Raw genomic sequence first — 23,703 nt, forward strand, 5'->3', positions numbered from 1 at the left:
CTTGAGGTAAATGGCGGAAAATATTACTGATTGTAAATTCTGTTTGTAGATCCGAGCCATCTTTCCTCTGAACTTAAAAAAAACCACGATATCTTTCACCTGAACTGCGCTAAAATGAGTAAATTTGTGTTATTTTCGGTGGAAAATTGAAATACCCCCTTGGCCAGTAATAGGTTAATCCTTCTCCGTCAAGGATTGGAAACCATATTGCTTAATTTTGATATTCCGTGGAATATTACTAGCTAGATAGATCTCTCAGCTTTGCCCACATAATTTTATATGATTGATGAATAAATTTTTTTCAAGCTTAACTACTTTTAAGTACTCGCATGGGCGGACTATCCTGGCTGATAGAGAAAGCCACGCAGCGAGGACACCGACAAATGACTGGCCTGGGAAACAGTTATCTTACAGAATCTTAAAGATTTTCTTCACAAATATTGTATTTCAAAAGAGTTTTACGCTTAAACAGAAATTAACCGAATGGAAAAAACAGAAATCTAAATCCGGTGGATCCGTGGATTGGCCAGGACAGCGCCGGCTCTACCGAAACCAGACACCGCACCACATTGACTGCTCGGCTGGCTTTAGGAAGATGGTGTTGCCGGTAGCCAGTGTGGGTCCCAGTTTCCAGACCATCATCAGAATGGGGAAGTTCCGGGGTACCAAGTGCCAAGAAATCACCTCCCATGGGGATGGTCTTGCCATGGTTCTTACCGGCCCAGTCGGAAAAGTAGCGCAGATTCTTGATGGCCGTTGGGAGATCCATTTCCAGCGTTGGTCTGAGGGCTGAGCCAGGGCGGAGTAGTTGGCAAAAACGGCGCCAAAGGGCGTCACCATTTTGGTGTTTCTTTGCTGACATTATTTCTTGCGCCCCTGTTCGGCCTGAGCATGTTCGACCTGTTCCTTCACAGCTGCAGCCACTTCATAGATTGTGCCCTTATGCTAAAGTTTTTGGGAAAACAAAAGTTATAGAAGCCAATATATTGATAATCACCAGCTCATACCTTCAGTTGGTTAATATAGAACGTGTAGGGAATGTTTCCAGTAATCGGATCAATGGCCACTGGCCACATGTCAGCCAGTTCTTCTTCAGTGAAAGGCTCTCCCTCCTCTGACATTAACTTTTCGAAATAATCTTTGGTAAGATATTTTTTGTTTTCTGGGTCAAGCACCTGAAAAGCCGCAAACAGCTTTTCTGCTGACGCTGGCTCCATACTGTGGGAGGTAGAATAACGATGCAAAATGCAATTATTCGTCCTTTAAGTGTTCTCACTGGTTATTCATAAGCAGTTGGGAGACATGAGCCATAAATTTTGGTAGCTGCGATTCCCCGGGGTACTCTATCGACTCAGTGGCGGCAATTATATCATTGACTTCCTCCTCGGTCGGCACACAGCCCATAAATCTGAGAACGTTTCCCACATTGCGAGTGTCTATGTATTTATCACCATGAGTATCAAAGACGCAAAAGGCCTCCGAGATCCGAAGCTCAAGATCGTTGTTCACAGGAACTGTAGTACTTAATAAGGATGATTAAAGTAAGAGAGAACCTAGGGCCCCCGATTACTTACCGCCAATTTCCATGGTGAAGGTAAATTTTAATACTTATGTAGATTTTGGTTTGTTTTTCTTTATTTTTTCACTTTTAATTTTTGATACACTTTGAAATTTGTTTATTTTTTTGCTGGGTTTGTAGTGTTGTTATTTTGGAGCACAAATTTGGAATAAATTTACATGATTTGGAGTTTTGGGTTTCGAAATCAAGTGTCCCCGCCAACTGTCTCCGCCGTCACAATCACAAAATCTCCATCAATATACGATATTTTCATCAAAAATCTTTAAATCTTTTTAAAATGGATATGCTATGCATATCGATATTATCCTTGCAATTTAACAGTTATTCGATTCAAGGACAACGCTTTGCTCCGTTGCTTATCAATAAAATGCAAAATTAGTCATATTAGTTTTTATCCTTTTTTTGAGATAAGTCGATTTGATGGCGCGATTTGTTTGAGTTGTAATTTAATTTTAAAAGATTTCGAATCTGGCGCGCTGGCTCCCGATGAATGACGAGAATGATACGATGATTATGTTTAAAGTGTGACCACCGTCACCAAAAGTACTATTCAAAAGTGTGACCGAACGGCATGACGAATAATTCACCAAATCTACCAGAGCGCGTTTCATTGCGTCGCGTCGCGTTGTTTTGTTTTTCGTTCGGTGTTTTTATTTTAATTTATAGTGCATTTTTATCAATTAATGTTTTCAGTTAGAGGAATGCAGCCAAGCAAATGACTTAATGGTGTGTAAATTTGTAGTCCAAGTAGTTTTATTCTCATATTCACTGCCGTACAACACAGTGCATTTGTTTTGTTTGTCGGTGTGCATACTTTCCTGTGCATGTGTGTGAGCAACAGGTTTGTTGTTTGTATCGATACTTTCCTTACATTGGAATTTTATTTCTGACCGATAGTATCGGGCATCTCTAGGCGCTTGTTGCCGTGCAACATTATTCAAACACCAGCAACATCTGCGAACGGTTTTAAAGAAAATGTATCTCACAAATGTATCTCGGCCGCGGACAAGGAAACAACATTGTTTCCAAACTTGTTCAAAATAAAAAATATCACCTGCAAATATAAAATCAAAAATATATATATTTAATATATCAAGGTATCAGCATCCGTACGTAATATTCGAGTCTCCGTAGTTTCTGGTTCGTGTCGCGGTTGCGCGCTTGATTCCAGCGGGAAATTCAAATTGCAAATTGAATGCAAGCCTAAGAGCCATTAAACACTTCGAGTGATTTGCTTCCCTTGCCCCCTATCGCTGGGAACCCGTTTTTCTCCACGAGCGTCGCGTCTCGCAGGTGTGTGGCAGCGCGCGCGACTCAGCGTGTTTTCAAGAGGCACGAAGCAGCGCCAATACCAATAACAAGTTCAAACTTGGCTATATTATCACAGTTAACAAGTGGGACCGCTCCGGCATCAGCATCTGAATTTTTATCTGAATCTGAATCTGTGTGTGTGTGTTTCGCGCGCGCTTGTATTTGTGCTATTTGGAAAACGCGTTTGCGGTTTTCATCGCCTCAAACCAAAACAAAAAAACCAAATAAAATGGAAAGTGTCCGTGCCAATCGCCTCCCAATACTGCTGATCTGAACGAACAACAACAAAAGAAGGTGCGAACTTTGAAAGTTAATTTGTGCGGCCTCAAAATTGTTTATCTTGCGTTGACAGTTTTCCAATTTCTGCCCAATGGCAGATGGCAGATGGCTGTGACCATTATTCGATTCATTCCCATGCAGAAAGTTTATTTATGGATAATTATTGTATGCTCATCGGTGATTGATGGCAATTAGGTGTTGTGTGTGTCCAGAAAATTCCATTTTGCGGCAAGTCTGCTTTCCACAAGCACGATCTTTTCCTTATAAAAACCGAAATCGCTTGTTTCGCCCTCTGGTTCGGCTTTTAAACGTGCCATCTACTGCTTTTTTAGCCGCCTCACAGACGGCTTTAAACGCTGATGATGAATTTCACCCATGAAGTGAAATGATGGCTTTTGTGTTTTTTCCTTTTTTTTTTTTTTTCGGTTTTCCATCTTTGCGGTTGTTGTCCCCGGCCCGCCGCTGCTCTGCTCCCTTGTTAACTGCAACTGGTCTGGTCTGGTCGTGCGCCGCCTGATTGCAGTCGAAAGTGGCTTTGGGCTTTGGGTCTGGAGCGGGGTTTTCTCTAATGCTACGTGAAGTTTTCGCCAACCGCCAGACGACGACGACGACGACGACGACGACGACAGGTGGCTGAGCGATCGGTCCACTCCACCAAGGCTTGAACCGCAGGTCGCCGTTGCTCAGCGCCTACGTGCCCCGTGTGGCAAGTGGCAAGTGCCTGAACCACCACCAGTACCAGCCTACCTAGTACCCAGTAACCATCACCAGCACCAGAACCAGAGAGTTCTTGCCTGTGGTTGTTGGGGGGTTACCTTTCGGTTTTCGTTTGCCGCGATCTGGTGGCATGCCATGCTCTGAAAAACTCGTTTCTCCCCGCCTGTTGTTGCCTGTTGTTGCTGGCATTCTTTGTTGGTGAATGTCAGTGCTACGCTGCTACCCGCAGAGTTCCCTCTGAAGAGCAGAGCCTCGCCTCGGTTCTTCCACTGCTGCTGCTGCTGCTGCTGCTGCTTCTCATTGGAGTACATTTTTCGCTTGAGAGGAACTGAACTGAATGGTGCTGCCGTGCTTGCTGCCCATTTTTTCGCACAGTTAATTTTCTTGTGCCCTCCTAATCACTTTTCATAATTCTGTCGTGTCGTGTCGTGTCCGTGTCCGTGTCCGTGAGTCAACGTTTTGACTACACTATTTCCCTACGTTTCATATTCATAAACATTTATGCGAAACCAGAGTCCAGAAACCCCTGTTTGTTCCTACGGCAGCGCTTGGCCCCTGCGAATATTTAATGAAAGAAAGTCTTTCAGTAGAAAAGATAAACAGCGTGCGCAGCTTAGCAAGAAAAACACTTTCATGACATGACGCACTCCTCAAGGCTGGATAAAAAACTTTAAACTATTTCAACGGCTTTAACTGTAACTGGCGAAAATCATAAGAGAAAAAAGCTTGCCTTGGCACGGAATGTGCACTGAAAATAATTATATATGTATGTACCTGCCATGGGAAAGTCCGACGTTGATTCTTCGACGAATGTCAACAATGCTGCAGCAGCAGCGGGGGGACTCCTCGAAACCAAACGGACTCTCGATGGCCTCCACTTTGGGAGCTGCAGTCTCTGCCACCGCCGAATGATCGAATGATCGTGTCTAGCCGGGAGCTGGCGCTGGAGAAGTCGTCTAACTGGATGGCTTTGTCTTTGGATTTTGTTTGGGAAAGGAGTGGCGACTGCAGCAGTGTTAGGATGTTCAAAGTATCTGATTGACTGTCTGGATCGATTCTACTTTGGGATACTTTGGGGTTTCACATCCATTTTCATAGAATTTCGATGACTAATTGCAGTGCCAGGGCCGTCCACAAAATTATTTCCTGAACTATGCATAAAAATATCTTTCGATAGAGTATAAACTTTGAGTGTTTTCCATTGTTTGTTGTTTGCATGGTAATTTTATTGTATTTTGTATCACTTTGCGTGATGATAATTCATGAATTCTCGTTTAATTCTCGTTCCATCTTGCAGCTTCTTGCCATTGCGATGCGAAGCCTGCGAATGGATGCTCAATGACAAATGAATTAAGGCCCCAAAGCGAAGAGACGCTCAGAGTTTAGCGAAACATTCCCGCAACACACAGAGAACAGAGAACAGAGCAGAACAGAACGAGCATTGAATCTCCCCAAGCGAATATCAGCGATCGAATGCAATGGCGAAGCAAACCGTTTGTGGTTAGCTGTAGACTTTAGAAAAACGATTTGGACCAGCGTAGAGGAGGGAGAGGATTAAAATGCCAATAATAACAGCCACAACCACGACGATAGCTGGCGGTGGAGGAGCGGGCGTGGCAGCCAGAGGCGTACCAATGGCCAAGACAGCAGCAGCGTCGTCATCGTCTGCCGCTGATTACCTAATGCTCCAACAACAACAGCAACATCAGCAGCAACAGCAACAGCAACAGCACTTTAACAATCACTTCTATCAACAGCCGCAGCAACAGCAACAGCAACAGCTGGCGCCTCTGAATGCTTCCCACCAACTCTCGCACTCACATCCACATCCACATCCTGCTGCTGCCAGTGACAGTGCCAGTGCCGGTGCCAGTGCCGGTGCTGGTGCTCCGGTCTCAACTAGTTTTGCAGCATTTAACGGAAACTCGAATCTGAGTTCTAGCCTGGCCAACGGAAGTGGCAAGAAATTCATTTGCAACAACAGCGACAGCGTCGATGATAATTGTGAGGCCGCTGCAACTGGCTCAGACGTGGCTGGTAACGGCAATGCGGATAAGTCCGCAATGGCGCCACCCGGCAGCGTCCACCACCTTCTGCCCCCGCCGCCGCCGCCGGCAGTGAAGAAATCATCCGCCCTTGCAACAGGGACAACGGCAGCCGCAGCCACAGCCACAGCTGGGAACTCTGCCTCTCGCGAAGATGCTGCCTCGCTGAACAGCCAGATGTCGACGGTGCACAATCAGTTCATCGCTGGACTGCCTGGAAATGGGATAACCAATAATGGAATCAACGGAGGCCCAGCAGCCATAGGACGACCGCCAGGCCACCCGAGCAGCATTCTGAAAGGCAGCAAAGGTAAAAGCCACTTAAATGATATCTAACTAATTTATGGGAACAACAAGATCAATCATGTACACAATTAGTCAGTGCAGAGAGACTGTGTGCCGCCGAGCTGTGCCCTAAGCTCTGTCCCCAAATCGAATTTCCATTTTCGATTCGCCTCATAAAATATGAATTTTAATTAGTGCCTCTCGAGACACCACCACCGAAGAGTGACTCATTTCCGCCCGCCGCCAGCACACACACACACACACATGGCTTCCAATTTCCCCACGCCCATTTGCAGTGCCACTCCCACTGCCAGTCCTACTCCCACTTCCACACCCACTGGTACTCCAATTTCCACTCGTTTTCAGTTTCAATTTCAAGTTGAAAATGCACTTGCAGTGCCATGAAATTGGTTGCGATGCCTCTCTGACGTGACGAATGGAAATTACCGAAAAACTGGAACAACGGATGAGAGGGGAGGTTGGATTGGAGCTAACGGCAACAACAAATGTTCTGATGTAAGCCAAAGTCCACTTTTGCTGGGACCTTCTTCTTCTTGGGCCTTCTTGTGCTCTTGTGCCCCACCGTGTTGTGGGTCTTCTTTCTTAGCTGCTTCTTAGAGGACTAAGTATTACACCCTCAATATAACATTGGGTGTTTCCACCTGCTGTGGCTGCTGCTGCTGCTGATGCAAGTGTCATATCATACTCTACTCCCGTTACATCTAATCCACTTGTCATCACTTTCCCACACACACGAGTCACGAGCCACGGAAGCCCCTGGTGAACCCCAGTCGATCCATCCACATCATTGTGGTGCCAGAATCAGCCTCAGTTTCAAGCTCAGAGTGAATTCATAGTAAGACCACAACTTCATGAATGAATGAAACACGCAAAGAAGCGAAAAGCTGATTCAGAAAAGTGGCTATAAATACGAGGAGGAAGAGATGCGATGGAGGGTGCGCGGAGGTAGCCTCGTTTCTGTCGTTGATTGACTTACTTTACTCTATTCGCCCGTGCTCTCGATGGGCACTGTGTCTGAGGGGGCGCACTTAATTGGTGGGTGGTCTAGAATCTACATACCTGATGTGGGAAATTAATATTTATAGAGCAGGCCACACAGCCGATAAACTGTAGGCTGTAGGCCATTAAATTGTAAATGTTTAGCCAAATCGTTGCTGGTCTACTAAAAGTGTCCATATTGGAGATTATTTGGCTACGATTTAAAACAGGGCTGCCTAATGGATAACTTTCGGGCTATGAAATACTTTAACCAGGGGTTTTTGGATAATGGTATGTATTATGTGAGCCTATTCACATCATTATGAATATTAATAGAACAATACGTATATAGCATGTGTGTAGATTGAGCTGTTTTGTGGCTAATAGCTTTGTGAATCTTCAGACAAAGCTCTGCATCTCCGAACAATAACCTTATAAGAGCCCAAAACTTGGCCCCACATTTGAAATTAGTAACACAAGCGATCTCCGAACGAGTTCAATCTTATTTTCTATGCAAACTAAACCCACTCAACTCATTCATACATATATCCATTCGAAAAACATATACTTATGTACAACACCAGCTGCGTTTGGATGGAGAGTGGAGTGGAGTGGAGTGGGGGGAGTCGTTTTCGGAAGTTGGGCAAGTTTGTGGTTTAGTATCTTGTGGGCTCCCTTCCATTCTGTCATCCCATTGTTGGAGCGGCCGCTGTATTTGGCAACAACTTTTCGGGGGCAACACCTGTATCGAGGTAAAGTACCTCGAGGCTTTGGGTTTGTTTTTTGCAACTCAATTAGTGGGGAGACGATGCTTTGATTAGACGAACGCAAAGCTCTCTTCGAATGAGGATGTTAATCTGGCGGATGCCCGCGGAAGCAGAGTGTGAGACTCCTTCTGCAAGTGGTGGCAATGAACTACTTGCGTAGAGGAGGCGGGACCCTCAGCGACCCTCAATGTTGTTTTCTTCTTATCATTTACGCCTCACGTCAGAGGCAATTAGCAGGCAGCGTGTAGAACCTTCAGGCGGGGGCTTTGGAGTTGCAGTTGGAGTTGCAGTGCAGCCTGTCCCTGCATCATATGATGCGATTATTAATTTCTTGATTACGACAGCCAGGCAGGGGACCCGGGGAGATCCACTAGTTTATGGCGTGCCATGTAAGCCAAGTTAACGAAGCAGCAAAGCCAATTAGATGCAATCATAAGGCGAAGGCACCCATAAGGAGGAAGAGAAGGAGTAGAAGGAGTCATGTCACAAATGACACACAGCATGCCCGACGTCGCCGCCCTTTTTCCCTGCGAGAACAAAGACAACGTTGGGTTCATGCTGCCCCCAAGTGGGGCACACATACGTCGATGACATCAATTGCCACGCATGCGGCAGTTGCTAATCTAAAGTTGCAAGTTGCAAGTAGCAAGTAGCAAGTAGCAAGTAGCGGGCTCTATTCAAACCAATGCGGGCGGAGTAATTCCTGAGTGTAGGTCCAAGCAAATTACGAGTCTTGTTCTTGCTCCCCCACAATGGAACCCCGTCGTATGCTCAAGTGGACATTCCGTAACTTGGGGGAAACTCCAGTTCCAGATACAGCTTCAGCTTCATCTTCAGTTCAAGCAGTCTAGCGGTCTAGACGGGATATCCATAGTAAGCAGTGCTGGAGTGGAAGAACAAGCGGCTCATTACTGCCTCTAATTTATGTTCACGTTTATGTTACTCGGGAATTATACAAATTAGTGCTGTAGCGGAATGGGTCTTTCACTTGGCTAGACATTCAAAAGATATGTTTGTGTTGCTTAAAGGAACATACGTATGATATATATACGACACTCCAGTTAAAGAAAAACTTTGACCGATTTTATAAACGATTTCTTTGACTTCTTCATGCTGTCGTATGATCGTGTTGAAAGACACACGACTCCCGGTGACAGCTTACAAGTGGCGATATCCGAACAGACACGAACTTTGAAGTCAGCGGAGTACGTCGATCTTGAGACTGTGATACTATTTTTGGAGATCGGTGGAACCTTGAAAGAGTGGTTCAAGTGGATGAAGCCAAAGTGGGTAACATTGGCAATTAGATAATGGCGTTTTTAACAGCATTTAGGTTCAAAATGCGAAATAAAGAGCTGAGGCCACGACTCCGTAACGAACTGGCCAAGTCACGCCCCCTTTGCCTTGTCCGGTTGGCCCGCTCTCTGACCCCCATTCGCCCATTCGCCCAGTCCCCTCTTCCCCACGCCGCTACGACGCGTGCGTAACTCTGGGTTTGACTTTTGTTTTCTGTCAATGGGCCCCAGAGTCAATGACCGTACGTGTACTGCCGTTCAGCATTTATGTAATTTGTGTGCTCTCTGTTGCAGATTCCGGGGGATTGTCAGTGTCTGTATCTGTGTCTGGATCTGCTTCAATGGTGGCACAGGCCGCACACATGTTCGTCGAAAGTCTGCCTCTGTTCTGCTCTGTTCTGATCTCTTTGTTTAGAGTTCTGTTGTTTCTGTTTCTGTAGTGCCATCATTATTTTTAGACGTTTACCAAAGCATTAATGCATTAGCCAATTACCGATCCGATTGATCTCTGTACATAACTAAACTGAATTTCTCTTACTAAACTCAAAATGCAATTAGCCACAATCTTTAGTACCGATCCGTATGCCAATCACTATCATCATTATCATCGTTCTGGCAATCCCTGTAATTATGAGTAATGGATATTCTTTGTTCGGCTAAAGAAAGCCTCCGACTTGAGGCTCTCGCTTCGTTTTCTTCTTTACTTCACTCTTTTTTTTTTTGGGATCCATTCAGGCCAACATTCTCAGAGGATGAGTCACGTTTATGAGCTGTCGTACAAGGCACACGATTTGTTCTCTGCCCTGGAAAGCAACTATCAAGCAACATCTCTGAGGAAAGTGCTTAAAGAAGAGATTCGAGTGTACATAGATTGTTGAAATAGATCAAGGAAGCTGAAACTCAAAGACCAGAAAGAAAAGACTGTTCCCTATTATACCTGTAGATCCAATCCTCTTCTTATAGTATGATGGTTTGGTTGTTCGAAAAATAATTATTTGCACGGCCTTATCTACCCATGAACGTATGCAAATATACCTTTGGGATACATTTTCAGCATAGATAACAGCGTATATCTACGATAGTAACGTAACGGCGAATGTGTGTCGGAGATATGTATGTATTTTCATATTTACTTAAAAGCAGTAAATATTAGAGCAAAAGAAGGTGGCTGGAAAGCAATAGCCATGAGTGGGTGGATGTGGGAGTGGGTAAGGTAACGAAACTGCATTCCATTCGGTTGGGCATCCCTAGTCGAAGTATTAGTTGAACACATACACACACACACACACACGCGCGTACAGCTGTGAATAGTATTCTGTGCTATATCTGGCGATCAAATACACCCGGCCCCTCTCCCTTAATCGCTCTTCTGCTCGTACAAATATTTACACAATGCAGTGCAAGCAGTGGAGTTGCGAACGAAAGCAGCGCAATAGCAAACGATGAACCAAAGCGACGGTGGGGGAAGGAACTGGGAGGGAGTCAAACTGTGCCGCAGCAGCCGCCCAGCAACTTCCGCGCTGGCAAGGTGTATCTATGTAAGTAAGGTCCACACCTTGCCATACACATAGCACTGCTCAATGCCTCACCTCATATAAGACTAGCATGCATGGGAGAGCATGGGAGAGACTCTCCGCTTGTTCTATCTGTCTCCCTCGTTTACACTTTCTGGCTGCACTTTCTGAAACTCCATACTCAAACAAATTCACACACACACACACACACGCGTTTTGCATCTGCAGACTACAGCTATTCAAACGAGCTTCCCGCTCAGCCTCTCCCACTATATCCCTCTCTCGCTCTTACCATTGAGAGTAAAAACTAATCTAAGAGAAAGAAAAAGCAGAATAAAGCATCAGAAGATGGCGCGCTTTTACCGTTTAGCAGTGTGTCTGTCGCTCGCTTCTGCCTCCCTTCGTTCCCCTACCCTCTCTACCCGGCGGCCTGTTCTACTTGCCTGTGTGTCTGGCATGGCATAAATATTCATCTTTCTATTCAAATGATTCGCAATGCTCGTATGTTGTATGCTGTTGAATATGATTGCCAGAGGTGGGTCTTTCGGTCTCTGGAGCCCCCGTCATTCGATTAGCCCTATTCCCCGGGTGCATCTATGTTTAGTATACATATGGAGTACAACTGAGGGGGCATGCACCTTAAAAGGGGTTAACGATGAGTGGTCTGGGGCCTGGCGACATCATCGACGTATAGTTTAGCATAATTATCATGTCAGCATCATGCCTGATTCGATTCTGCAGAGGCGTGCTTTGAACTAAGGTTTTCTTAAATCCAATCCAGTTTTTCTTATCATGATCTCTGCTCAAACGGTGTAACCTTGGAAAATTGCATAGGCCATTTCATCTTTCCGCTTAAAGGGGCCCAGTCAGAGTTGGCCATAATTAAAATTTCTCCATTACTCATCACCGCATCCAACCAGAGTGGCGACTCATTGCGACGGGAGCTCCGCTCCGACTACCCACAACTCATCCCATGCCATGCCATACCACACCATTCCATACCACTCTCTCTGGATGTGGAAAGTAGGTCATTAGCCTAACTAGAGCCTGCCTGGCAACTGTCGTCGTGCCCTGACCACTGAAAGCACAGCACCACACAGCACCACAAAGATGCTAATAATAATTATAATTCCGGCTTGCCCCAATCGAAAACTCTTAACGCTTCAATCAACCGAGAGTCGTCGAATGGATGGGGCAGTGTCCAGTCAGTGGCAGTCAATGGCAGCATCGGTGTGGGGGGGGGGAGACTTCAACAAACTATTTTCGGGTGGCTGAGCAATCAGCTCTGTTTCCCCAATTGCAACCTGCATTTGGGTTCAATGAACGATTTGAGGTTGGTTGAGGCTCTAACGAACTGTTTCCCTTTTTCCATGCAGAGAATCTCCTGCAGAACACGTACTACAACGGCGAGGCTGGTGACAGCAGTTTGGGCAGCGAGTGCGGTGGCGGAGATGGTAATCACGAGGATCCTGGCGACGGCCTGGGACCACTGCCTCCTAAATGGGAGACGGCATACACCGAACGCGGCGAACTGTACTTCATCGAGTAAGTAGAATGCTCTCAGATCTAAATCGTGCTCTTCGACTTACGATGATCTCTGTCCCATTGCAGCCACAACACTGGAACCTCCCACTGGCTGGATCCTCGCCTGTCCAAGTACCAGAAGAAGTCTCTGGAGGATTGCTGCGAGGACGAGCTGCCTTATGGCTGGGAAAAGATCGAGGACTCCATGTACGGCATGTACTTTATCGATCATGTGAATCGCAGGACGCAGTACGAGAACCCTGTTCTGGAAGCCAAGAGGAGGGCTGCAGAGCAACGTCAGCAGCAGCAACAGCAACAACAACAACAGCAACATCAGCAGCAACAGCAGCTTCAGCTCCAGCAGCAACAACAACAAAACCAGCAGCAGCAGCAGCAGGAGCAGCGTTCCAAGACTCCAACGGCGGTGGATGCAGAAGTGGAGGATGAAGCGCCAGTCAAGCTGCTCTACAAGTTCACCCGCAATCCCGCAGAGTTGCAGGGCCAGCGTATCAACACCACCTTGCTAAAGTCCACCCGTGGCCTCGGTTTCACCATCGTTGGGAGCGATGGCAGTGCTGGCGGGGATGTGGAGGAGTTTCTGCAAATCAAGACCGTTGTGCCGAATGGTCCCGCCTGGTTGGATGGCCAGCTGCAGACGGGCGACGTCCTGGTCTATGTGAACGACACCTGCGTCCTGGGTTACACGCATCACGATATGGTCAACATATTCCAGTCGATACTGCCCGGAGAGAGGGCTGCCCTGGAGGTTTGTCGCGGCTATCCGCTGCCCTTCGATCCCAACGATCCCAACACGGAGGTGGTGACCACCATGGCCGTGGCCGTTGCTGTGGATGGACGTGACTCCGACAAGCAGCGGCGTCTCAACATGGATGGCAACTACAACTTTCTGGATCTGTCCGGCGAGGGGGCCGGCAAGGCAAGTGGCAGTGGCAGTGGCTTCATTCTGATGAAGAAGCCGGAACTGTACACCTTCTCCATCATGAAGGGATCCATGGGCTTCGGATTCACCATTGCCGACTCCGCCTGCGGCCAGATCGTGAAGAAGATTCTCGATCGCAGCTGCTGTACCCAACTAATGGAAGGCGATGTGCTGCTGGAGATCAATGGAATCAACGTTCGGAACAAGCCACACTTCTATGTGGTCGAGCTACTCAAGGAGTGCAGCCAGACGACACCCACAGCAGTGAAGATCCAACGCACGCCCCCCGACCAGCCTGCCAACCCGCTCAGTCAGCTGAATCAGCTCAATCAGGTGGGGAACGTGGCCAAGTTGCGCAAGAACTTTGTGGGCAGCGGGCTCTTCCGCAGCAAGACCCCCACGGCAGACCTGTACAGCACCCAAGTCAAGGAAGTGCTGCCCATGCGGCCGAAGACTCCCCTGGTGGACACACGACGTGCCAGGGTCCAGACGCCCAGCAATGAAGTGGACGGCGGCGACGCACCGTCGGACGAGACGGAGGCGAGAAAGCCCCTTCAGCTGCACTCTCAGGGCAAGTCCAACAGCAGTCTCCAGGAGCTGGACGACATACCTTTCATGGATCCCTACCCCAAAATGGTCAGTCGGCTGAGCGAACGTCTGGCCGAGGCCTCACTTCAGGCGGATAGTGGAGGCGGCATCTATGGGCTGCCTCCCAGCATGCAGCCATTGCCGCTGCCGCTAACGCACCACGAGTCCTGCTACTGCTACGACTGCCAGGCCCAGCGCTACCGTCCGGGCTACTTTGTGCCGCCGCAGCATTCCACGATCTCGGGAGGAAGCGGCCAGTACTCGCCCCTGCAGGCGGCCCACATTCAGAACGAGCGGATACAGCGGCGTGTCAACGAGCTGCTCAGCGATCGGAGGCGCGTGGGCTTTGCCAACCTCGATCCTCCCCAGCAGCAGATGCAGCACTCGCCCAGCTGGCGCAACGGAGCCCTACTCGATGCCTCCGAGGACGCGGACCAGTGCGAGCTGACCGAGGTGACACTGGAGCGTCAGGCTCTGGGCTTTGGCTTCCGCATTGTCGGTGGCACCGAGGAGGGCTCTCAGGTGACCGTCGGCCACATTGTGCCGGGCGGGGCCGCAGATCAGGATCAGCGCATAGCCACCGGCGATGAGATACTCAGCATCGATGGCATCAATGTGGTAAGTGGCAGTCGCAGTGCATCGTGTGACTCAATAAAGTCCTGTGCTAATCTGTTTCCCACAGCTAAAATCTTCGCATCACAAAGTCGTCTCTTTGGTGGGTGAATCTGGTCTGCGTGGCCAGGTCACGATGATCCTGCGCCGACGACGGGGTCCACTTCTGCAGCAGGCTCCTCCGCTCGTATCGCAGATGCGACGGTATCCCTACGATGTTATTGTCAGCCGACATGAGAACGAGGGCTTTGGCTTCGTCATAATATCCTCATCGAATCATTATTACGGCTCGACCATAGGTAAGGCGGTGTCATCTAGTCTAGTCGCTGAATCCCACCCCAATCTCATCTCAATTTCCCTTGGATCCCTAGGAAAACTGATTCCCGGCAGTCCAGCGGATCGTTGTGGGGAGCTCAAGGTGGGCGACCGCATTATAGCCGTGAATCGGATCGAAATAGCAGGCATGTCACACGGCGACGTTGTGAATCTCATCAAGGAGTCGGGTCTGCATGTGCGTCTCACCATCGGCTGTCCCCTGAAGGAAGGCGGCCCCAGTCCCGGTGGAAGCAGTGCTGGTCTGGGCAGCAATACACCGCTCCAAGCATCTCCCAGTCTGCTTAAAGCGCCATCACTGCCATCACATCAGCAACAGCAGCAGCTACCACAGCAAAATCAGCAAGCCATCCAGCAGCAACAGCAGCAGCTGCAGCATCAGCTCCACCACCAACAGCAACTGGAGATGCCCATGTCAATGCCCATGCCCGGACACGGGGGCTACGTGGAGCGTGCCAGCAACAATATTGCGGCCACTCTGGCCCTGCACCAACAGCAGCCACAATTATGACTCTGAGATCTACGAATCCGGCTCTACAAGAGCTTTCTCTAGTGTTAGTGCTCGTGCTCGTATGGATCGGAAGGAGACTTGTTTGTAATTAGTACTTCATTAGGTAAACCCAAAGACTGAATTTAGTAAGCCTCTGTAAATCTAACACTTTACGAATCTCGAGACGTTTCGTGAATGCATCTTCTATACCAGTTTTTATTCGAAATACCATTCAGTGGCGTAGGCTTGGACTATATCCAGACATAGGCATATCGGATTGTGAGATATTTACTGCATTTTAAATAATGTTTTACACTCGTATTCGAAAATTAGATTGTAAATGTACAAATGTAAAGGACTTCAATATTTTATTCACAAGTTTTTTTTTGAATCCAATTTAGACTTATTTACACGGTATTTGTTTGTATGTAATGTACTGTATATGTACGAATATATATAATATGCTTAAAAGAATTTTTTTTTTTTTTTTTAAAGATCAGACGCAATGGAATGTGATTCATCGGCAGCTATTGCTCCTGGCTTGAATAAAAGATGTGTACATACATATGTGCTTTGCAAATTGCTGATGATCCATTATGGAAATAAGAAAGAAATAGTAAAAGACGCTTGTTTATTCAACGCATATTAACAAAATATCAAACATTCAAATATTTATTGAAAATGCAATTGAAATGCGATACAATGGGGATGTAACGCGTTGGTTGTTGATGAAGCGAAACTAACTAGAGATATCTCCAGTCCTGCAACTCTTCTCCACGCTCTTGGCTTATCCACTTGTGGTATGCGGGATCCTTGGCCAGTTCCCGATCGATGGCATCAACTGTGGCCTGGGCCCGACGTTCATAGCCACGCTCTCTGCGAGCGGCAGCACGCGATACCGATTTGGCGGCACCGTTTTGCTGGACGGCAGACCCGCCTGCTCCGTCTAGACACTTGGCGTCTCCAGGACCCGTGTAGAATTCCCGTTTGGTGACCGTGACTTGATACTTCGTCTCCTGACATAGCGCTCCGCGCGAATTAAAGTTTTGACCCCTATTTTGTTGCTGGGCTGGGGCAAAGTCTCCAGATTCGCCTTGATAGTCATTATTGGGATATGACTTGTATTCGCACTGGTATTGAAATTTGGTGTTCCATGGATCTCTGCGACTCATCTTGAATTCTGCGCAGAGAGGACAGGACAGTGATGAGGATTTCAGTATATTTACATATAAATCTGTAATCAATTAACCAACCAAAGCTCTTTTTACACGACTGTTCACTTTCAGCTTCCTCAGAAAAATGAATTTTGGCTTCACTTCAACCGATTCTCCATCCCCACAACTTGCCGAGTGCGCAGTTTTATGGTACCCATACAGAAACGTAATATGTATGTGATACGCAGCTTGTATATATGTACATACAAGCATAAACAGGCTGTGTATATGTTCATATGCATGTATGAGACCCTTTATTGTTTAGATCTCGGGTTTCTTTGGTAAATTTGAGCTTCGATCAGCTTCGGTCGCCTCGGACTCTCCATGTCAGAGATTCATAAAAATATGTGATTGTAGTCGATAAGCAGAAGTCGTAAAGTAGTATAGAAGCAAGAAAGAGGATCAAAAGGCAAATACAGAAACTATGCAGTAGAGTAATCCGCTATTTTAATGTGTGGCGGTAGTGGTGGTGTCTCTGAGGGAGAGAGCAGTAGAAAGAGGATCAAAAAGGAATTGATGATAGAGAGCAATAGGATGATCCATGATGCAATTATACAAGGTGGTCCAGCCCTAAGCGGTGCCTATTTTTCTTAGTAACAACATACACAGCAGCAAGCTCTGTTTTTTAATTTGAGGGTATAAATAAGACCCTGAGGAAAAGGAGTGGACCCATGAATTGGATGAGTATAGGAATTCTAGCAGAATATGTAAACCCGACTCGCTGCGCTCAAAGCATACAAATTGTATGAGAAAGAGCAGCACAGCTGCCCGGCCGGCTGTACATGCATAGACATGTATGTATGTATGTATGTGTGTATATACAAACATTGCGAGGAGTTTTTCGATTCAGCAGCAAATATGAAACCAAAAGACTCAATCATGATGTCATTTCCTAGTCCCCTAAAAAAGCCATTTCCTAGAAACAAACGTACATTTATTTTATGGGCATTTATTCGTTACACAGACTCCACTTCATTCAGTTTTCCAGAGCGTTCTCCAAACTGTACACAAATGTTGTACTAAAAGTAGAGGAGCATTAGGGCTAATACAAGTACTAGTGTTGTTGAGGCTTCGTTAAAAAAATAATGCGTCTGTTTAAATAGACTTATGCGTAAAATCGAATATGAGGGTGGGCAGCTTATATGGGCTTGATCTTGAAGTGCAGGCCGATGAGCGAGAAGACCAAACACTTGAGATCTTGCACCAGATAATAGAAGCAGCGCAAGCCCTCGGGGTCCTTTGAACGATTCACGTCCACCAATGAGCCAGTTTTTGAGGTAGTAAACGATATGTGCTCGTCGCCAATCACAATCTCCAGTTCCTGAAAAACGACGGGACGAGGTAAATACACTTTCACTGGCAGTCATTCAGGTTGTGGCACTTACCTGACGACCCACGCGATCTGGTGGCGGCCAGGGCAAATCGTCTTCCTGCATTATCTCAGAGTCAATTATGATGCGTTTCAGCTCTTCCATGACGGACTGGTGCACAAACGCTTCTTTGCGGATCATAGTGTCGTTTTTGTAGTTGGAATTGTTGGCGTAGCGCAGCTTTCCGTCCGGTCGGAACTCGAACTCGAGAAACTCGTGTCCGAACTTGCCCTTGTGTCCAACGTAATAGCGCAAATAGAAATCGTCGGAAGACATGATGGTACTACAGCTGTATCTGTGATGTTTTATTTAATGTTTTAAGGAAAAAACACAATTTTTCCAACTTTTGCTAAAACGCGGCCAGAGGTGGAAAACACCTATCGATACAGTCGCGTTTTTAGGGTTGTTCACAGCCGATAGGTGGTAATATTGGTCGGAATGATGGTGTTATGACATTAGACTGCGGCAACTTTGATGCGAAGAGATAAAATGCAAGACAAAGCGTAAAATTAGTGTTCGTAGCCGTCTCTAGATGCATATTTCAGCTAAGTCAAAGAACTGAAGCACTTTTTGTGATAAAATAATGTTTTGCAACACACACAGCCAGCAAGCCAGCCAAATTCGATGTGAAAAGTGTAACCATCGGTCATCTCTGCCGCAGTGGCGCTGCTTCCAGCTCAACTGGAAAGCCAAGCAAGTGCATATACATATATCTCCCGCTGTCACTGCATGCTCTTCCCCAAAGACTATCCTAGTCTAGTGTCATACGCCCATGAGCAAAGTCTAGTGTCATATGGCCATGAATGGCAGAAATGGAAGAAGCAGCATGTCATCGGCATCGATACCTCAACAACAAAACAAGGCTGAGTCGAAAGTTAGAGTTTGTGTTAAAATGTAACTTTATTTTGCTAAAATGAAACTGCATCAACAAGTAAACTACTAATAAACTACGGTAAGGAGATTCCGCTAACGTTACAACTAAAGCCAACCTCGTAATTTCCCCAGCAACATTGTGATCATTGCAAAATTGCAACAAAGTTGGTGGATTCGCATTTGTTTGCTTGTGTGGGTGTGCGGCCGCCGCTGGGACTCCGTTGTTGTAATGGCGTCTCGATTTCCATGTCCATGTCAAAGCGCATGGGAGAGGACATGTGGCAGGCTCTCGAGCACCAGCTCCATGGCGTATCTCGGTCAAAGTAATTTTACAAAAACACAAACATCCATTAATTTCAGCAGAGAGCCGGAGAGCGCAGCGAGAGCGATAGAGAAAGCCCCGAAGTGAAAGTGCAAGGATATCAGAGCTCATGCGCCGCAATTGGCGGGAAACCAGAGCACGTGCAACACCATTCTGGCCGTCGTCCTTCGGGAAAACTCGGTCGTGCAACAAAGTTGCGCTCAGCTGCGACTCCAAAGCCTTCTCTCTTTACGAGTGCTTACTTCGGTGGTGGTTTGTTTTGACTGTCCGCCTCGAAAATCGATGACATTGAGCGCAACATTGTTGTATGCCTCTCTATGTTGCATCCACTCCCCATCTTCATCTACATCCGCCTCAGCATGCCGATGTGCCTCGCCTAGTAATGCTCACGTTCTGGCTTCTTCTACGCCTTCCATAATGTGTAAAACACAAACAAAACTCTCTCCGACTCTCGCTCGCTGCCTTCAATTTTGCATCGCTCTCTTTGGCCGTGTCTCTCCGTCCGTATATGCCGGCCCGCTCTGGTCTCCGTCTCCGTCTCCGGGTGTTCCAGCGGCCGAGTCGCTGCCTCCATTTACAACTTTGTTAACTTCGGGCCTTTTGTGTGTGCAGTTGGTATCGAGGACAGTAACCGGGACGAAGTTACTTTGTTGCGCGCTAATTGATTTTTCCACAATCAGTTTTTGCTTCCTTGTAAAACCAGCAAGTGGCCATAAAAAGCCGGAAGAAAGTCTGCCATTAAAAGCGACCTTTGAATAGAAGCCAAAAGGTGTGTAGATTCAAGGGGACTATAAAGAGGAGATTTGTGTGAAAGTAAGAAAAGTATTTTGGTATGTATCTATGATTCTGGGACATATGTATTCGTATATAAGTACATCTGTGCGTGTATACGACGTACATGTTACTGCAAAAAGTAACTGGAGTATGTATCTAATAGAATCAGGAGATATACCATGTACCTATCCCTGGGGAATTATATCAAAGCATACTTTTAAGAGTGTCTTCCTATAGGGAAATCTTATATGTAGATATGGGAACGGAACCCTTTCAAAAGATAGTATTTAATACAAGCACAACTCTAGATAACTGAGCTGTAAGCTATCAATTTTCTAACTAATTTCCTCCATTTGTATACCATTTATTTCCAGGCCATGTAGACAACCCCGAAACCCTTCCATAGTACAATCAGGAAAAGCCCTACATGCAACATTCCATCGAATGAATAAGCAATTATGGATACATGAAACGTTTCACGATTTCACGAAGTAACGCGAAGTCAACATGTCAATGAACCCCAACCCCAGCACCAGTCCGCAGTTGCCACTAGTTCAGCCAGCAGCAGCCTTTGCTATACCATGCAACCGTAACCGGGAGAGAGAGGTGGTGGTTAGAGGTAGCTCCTCGCAGCGGAATCTGCTCGAGTTTGTGTGCATCTGCGTTGCGTGCATCGCCTGTTATTACAACAGTACCCAGTGCGGGCTCGTGTTCGACGACATCAGTGCGATAAGGGATAACAAGGACCTGCGGCCCCACACGCCACTGCGTAATGTGTTCCTTAACGATTTTTGGGGCACGCCGATGCGCAAAGAGCAGTCCCACAAGTCCTACCGACCGCTCACAGTGCTGACGTTCCGCTTCAACTACTTGCTGCATGCACTGGAGCCGTTTGGCTACCATCTCGTCAACCTGCTGCTGCACTTGCTGGTCTGCCTGCTGTGGCGTCGGGTCTGCCGGCTGCTGCTCCGGCAGTGTGCGGCCGTAGGCAGTAATGCACCGTCGTCCTCGCTCAACACATGCGCCTTTGTGGCCTCGCTGCTCTTTGCCATTCACCCGGTGCACACGGAGGCCGTTACTGGCGTCGTCGGCCGCGCTGAATTGCTCTCTTCCATCTGCTTCCTGGCCGCCTTTCTCAGCTACGCGAAGTCCGTCGGCGATTCCGGCTGGACTCGGCGCACGAATTGGCTGGGACTGTTCTTCTGCTTTGGCAGTTGCCTTTCGGCATCCATGCTGTGCAAGGAGCAGGGAATCACCATTGCCGGAATATGCGTCGTATACGAGCTGTTCGTCGTGCATCAACTGCGTCCGCTGCACTTGTGCAACTTTGTGCTGCGCTTCTTTGAGGAGCAGCCCGAGCAGCAGTCCCCCAAGCTGGGGAGTGTGTCGGGCGCTCGTCGCTGGTCGTCGTCGACTCTGTGGAAACGCTTGTTCTTCCTGGCCGGCATCACGGTGGCCCTTTTGGCAGGGCGTGTCTATGTGATGGGCTCACAGCTGCCCATTTTCACGCGCTTCGACAATCCAGCTTCGGCGGCAGATACGCCCGAACGTCAGCTCACCTACGGCTACCTCATCTACCTAAATTGCTGGCTTCTCCTGTGCCCCTCTCTGCTCTGCTGTGACTGGACCATGGGTGCGTGCAATACCTCATTAAAAAGAGTGTCCTATTAACTGATTCCATTTCAGGCACTGTTCCTCTGCTGGAGGGATTCTCGGATGCTCGCAACGTGACCACTCTGTGCACCTTCCTGGCCCTGGGAGCGCTGGTGGCCAAAGCCTGCTTCACCCGCAATCTGGCCCAATCACGGACGCTGCTCATGTGCCTCGGGTGGATGGTGCTGCCCTTTCTGCCGGCCTCCAATCTGTTCTTCCCGGTCGGTTTTGTGGTGGCCGAACGCATTTTGTATATGCCATCGATGGGCTACTGCCTGCTGGTGGCCTACGGCTTCGAGCAGCTGCAGCGACGTTGGTGCCTCAAATGGAGAATCGTGGGGCAGGTGGCCCTCGGCGTTTTACTGCTCTCCCACGCCGTGAAGACCCATCAACGCAATCGGGACTGGCGGACGGAGTACTCTCTGTTCATGTCCGGCGTGCATGTGAATCAGCGCAATGCCAAGCTGTACAACAATGTGGGACACGCCCTGGAGAACGAGGGAGGGTACGAGGAGGCCCTGCGCTACTTTCAGGAGGCGGTGCGCATTCAAACGGACGATATTGGTGCCCACATCAATGTTGGGCGCACGTTAAATAACCTGAAGCGGTACGCAGAGGCAGAGCAGGCTTACGTGAAGGCCAAGGCTCTCTTTCCGCAGGCCAAGCCTGGAGTCAGCTATCATGCACGCATAGCACCCAATCATTTAAATGTTTTCATCAACCTAGCGAATCTCATAGCCAAGAACCAGACACGGCTCGAGGAGGCCGACCATCTCTACCGCCAGGCCATCAGCATGAGGAGTGATTACGTTCAGGTGAGATCCTTTGATCGCCCTTGGACTGACAATTGTAATATACTATATACTTCGCTTCCCTGCAGGCCTACATCAACCGCGGCGATATTCTGATGAAGCTCAATCGCACAGCCCAGGCGCAGGAGGTGTACGAGCAGGCTCTACTGTATGACAGCGAGAACGCGGACATCTACTACAACCTAGGTGTGGTCTTTCTGGAGCAGGGCAAGAGCCAGCAGGCCCAGGTGTACTTCAACAAGGCCATCGAGCTGTACCCGGAGCACGAGCAAGCGCTGCTCAACTCGGCCATTCTGTTGCAGGAGCTGGGTGGCGAGGAGGCGCGTAAGGTGTCCCGCTCGCGCCTGTACAAGGTGCTGGCCAAGGATGATCACAACGAGAAGGTCTACTTCAATCTGGGCATGCTGGCCATGGACGAGTCGAGCTTCGAAGAGGCGGAGCAGTTCTTCAAGCGAGCCATCCACCTCAAGTCGGACTTTCGCAGTGCGCTCTTCAATCTGGCCCTCCTGCTGGCGGACACGAAGCGGCCCCTGGATGCAGTGCCGTTTCTCAACCAGCTAATACGCCATCACGCCTCGCACGTCAAGGGCCTCATCCTGCTGGGCGATATCTACATCAATCATATGAAGGATCTGGATGCGGCCGAGAAGTGCTATCGCAGCATCCTTCACTACGAGCCCCAGAATACTCAGGGCCTGCACAATCTGTGCGTGGTGTTTGTCGAGCGCAAGCGGCTGGCCAAGGCGGCCGCCTGCCTGCAATATGCCCAACGACTGGCTCCCGCCGAGGACTATATTGGTCGCCATCTGCAGATTGTCCATTCGAGACTGCAGAAAATCAACAAGTTACCTGAGTCGGCGCCAGAGCGGCAGCTCGCGTACGAGGACTACGACCCGCACGAGTTTGAGCTCCCCCAGGATCGCGCAAGCCCACACAAGTCTCGCAAACGATTATAGCAAGAGCGGGTATAAGTCAGAAGAAAGATATTATATGTATAATGTATAAAGAGAAAACCGCAACTTAACCACTTTATGTTGAGTGAAAAGTATCGAATTATGTGAAGGGTTCAGAGTCTGATTAAGGATAAAAGATATCCCACGCTATTCCAGAGTACTCGCTCCTGTACTTATTAGTTATTAACAATACCATCTGAGGATATTTATACAACTATTGTGTATTCTTTGTACACTTCCAATGTGATGGAGCCGTCAAATGAGTGAAAATGGTTTAATTCTTTTGTAAATACGAATCTATGATTTCTACGATTATGTGAATGGCCTTGACAGCTGGAAATTTGCATTTGACATGCAAAAGATAAAGTAAATGTACTTAACGATATTAATTTATGTACGAGTAATAAATAAAACATTACCTAAGCTACACCAGAACTTCCACGGGTTTCTCTGA

The 23,703-nt window shown here is 47.8% G+C and overlaps 5 protein-coding genes across 9 annotated transcripts; 2 read left to right on the top strand and 3 right to left on the bottom strand.

Moving 5' to 3' along the window:
• Positions 1-430: 430 nt before the first annotated feature.
• Positions 431-1,780, bottom strand: LOC108159777 (dynein regulatory complex protein 8). The gene is made up of 4 exons (XM_017293337.2): positions 1,575-1,780; positions 1,277-1,514; positions 1,008-1,218; positions 431-945 (listed from the first exon to the last, which is right to left on the bottom strand). Exons 1-4 carry the CDS (start codon positions 1,585-1,587, stop codon positions 862-864), a joined length of 546 nt encoding a protein of 181 aa, XP_017148826.1. The 5' UTR covers positions 1,588-1,780; the 3' UTR covers positions 431-861.
• A 404-nt stretch (positions 1,781-2,184) lies between these two features.
• On the top strand, positions 2,185-15,932 carry LOC108159776 (membrane-associated guanylate kinase, WW and PDZ domain-containing protein 1). 3 transcript variants are annotated; one of them, XR_001775354.2, is made up of 7 exons: positions 2,185-2,305; positions 5,184-6,241; positions 12,168-12,336; positions 12,403-14,461; positions 14,526-14,754; positions 14,827-15,402; positions 15,774-15,932. XR_001775354.2 is itself a non-coding variant. In XM_017293335.2 (6 exons), the coding sequence occupies exons 2-6, from the start codon at positions 5,446-5,448 to the stop codon at positions 15,297-15,299; spliced, it is 3,726 nt and encodes a 1,241-aa protein (XP_017148824.1). In that variant the 5' UTR covers positions 2,185-2,305; positions 5,184-5,445; the 3' UTR covers positions 15,300-15,743. The 3 variants fall into 3 exon arrangements, 2 of the variants coding, with proteins under 2 accessions (XP_017148824.1, XP_017148825.1); XM_017293335.2 differs by lacking the exon at positions 15,774-15,932 and having other exon boundaries at positions 14,827-15,743; XM_017293336.2 differs by lacking the exons at positions 2,185-2,305; positions 15,774-15,932 and adding an exon at positions 2,677-3,184 and having other exon boundaries at positions 14,827-15,743.
• On the bottom strand, positions 15,894-16,635 carry LOC108159779. Its single transcript, XM_017293339.2, has 2 exons — positions 16,532-16,635; positions 15,894-16,458 (listed from the first exon to the last, which is right to left on the bottom strand). The coding sequence occupies exon 2, from the start codon at positions 16,448-16,450 to the stop codon at positions 16,022-16,024; it is 429 nt and encodes a 142-aa protein (XP_017148828.1). The 5' UTR covers positions 16,451-16,458; positions 16,532-16,635; the 3' UTR covers positions 15,894-16,021.
• Positions 16,636-17,425: 790 nt separating this feature from the next.
• Positions 17,426-18,251, bottom strand: LOC108159596 (protein mago nashi). The gene is made up of 2 exons (XM_017293050.1): positions 17,878-18,251; positions 17,426-17,813 (listed from the first exon to the last, which is right to left on the bottom strand). Exons 1-2 carry the CDS (start codon positions 18,136-18,138, stop codon positions 17,631-17,633), a joined length of 444 nt encoding a protein of 147 aa, XP_017148539.1. The 5' UTR covers positions 18,139-18,251; the 3' UTR covers positions 17,426-17,630.
• A 438-nt stretch (positions 18,252-18,689) lies between these two features.
• Positions 18,690-23,684, top strand: LOC108159593 (protein O-mannosyl-transferase Tmtc3). 3 transcript variants are annotated; one of them, XM_017293045.2, is made up of 5 exons: positions 18,690-18,814; positions 18,868-19,058; positions 20,206-21,464; positions 21,518-22,299; positions 22,365-23,684. In XM_017293045.2, the coding sequence occupies exons 3-5, from the start codon at positions 20,339-20,341 to the stop codon at positions 23,250-23,252; spliced, it is 2,796 nt and encodes a 931-aa protein (XP_017148534.1). In that variant the 5' UTR covers positions 18,690-18,814; positions 18,868-19,058; positions 20,206-20,338; the 3' UTR covers positions 23,253-23,684. The 3 variants fall into 3 exon arrangements, with proteins under 3 accessions (XP_017148534.1, XP_017148533.1, XP_017148535.1); XM_017293044.2 differs by lacking the exon at positions 18,868-19,058; XM_017293046.2 differs by lacking the exons at positions 18,690-18,814; positions 18,868-19,058 and adding an exon at positions 19,682-19,826.
• Positions 23,685-23,703: the final 19 nt, after the last annotated feature.

The sequence above is a fragment of the Drosophila miranda genome, chromosome 3, assembly GCF_003369915.1.
Source record: "Drosophila miranda strain MSH22 chromosome 3, D.miranda_PacBio2.1, whole genome shotgun sequence".
NCBI classification, from domain to species: Eukaryota; Metazoa; Arthropoda; class Insecta; order Diptera; family Drosophilidae; genus Drosophila; species Drosophila miranda.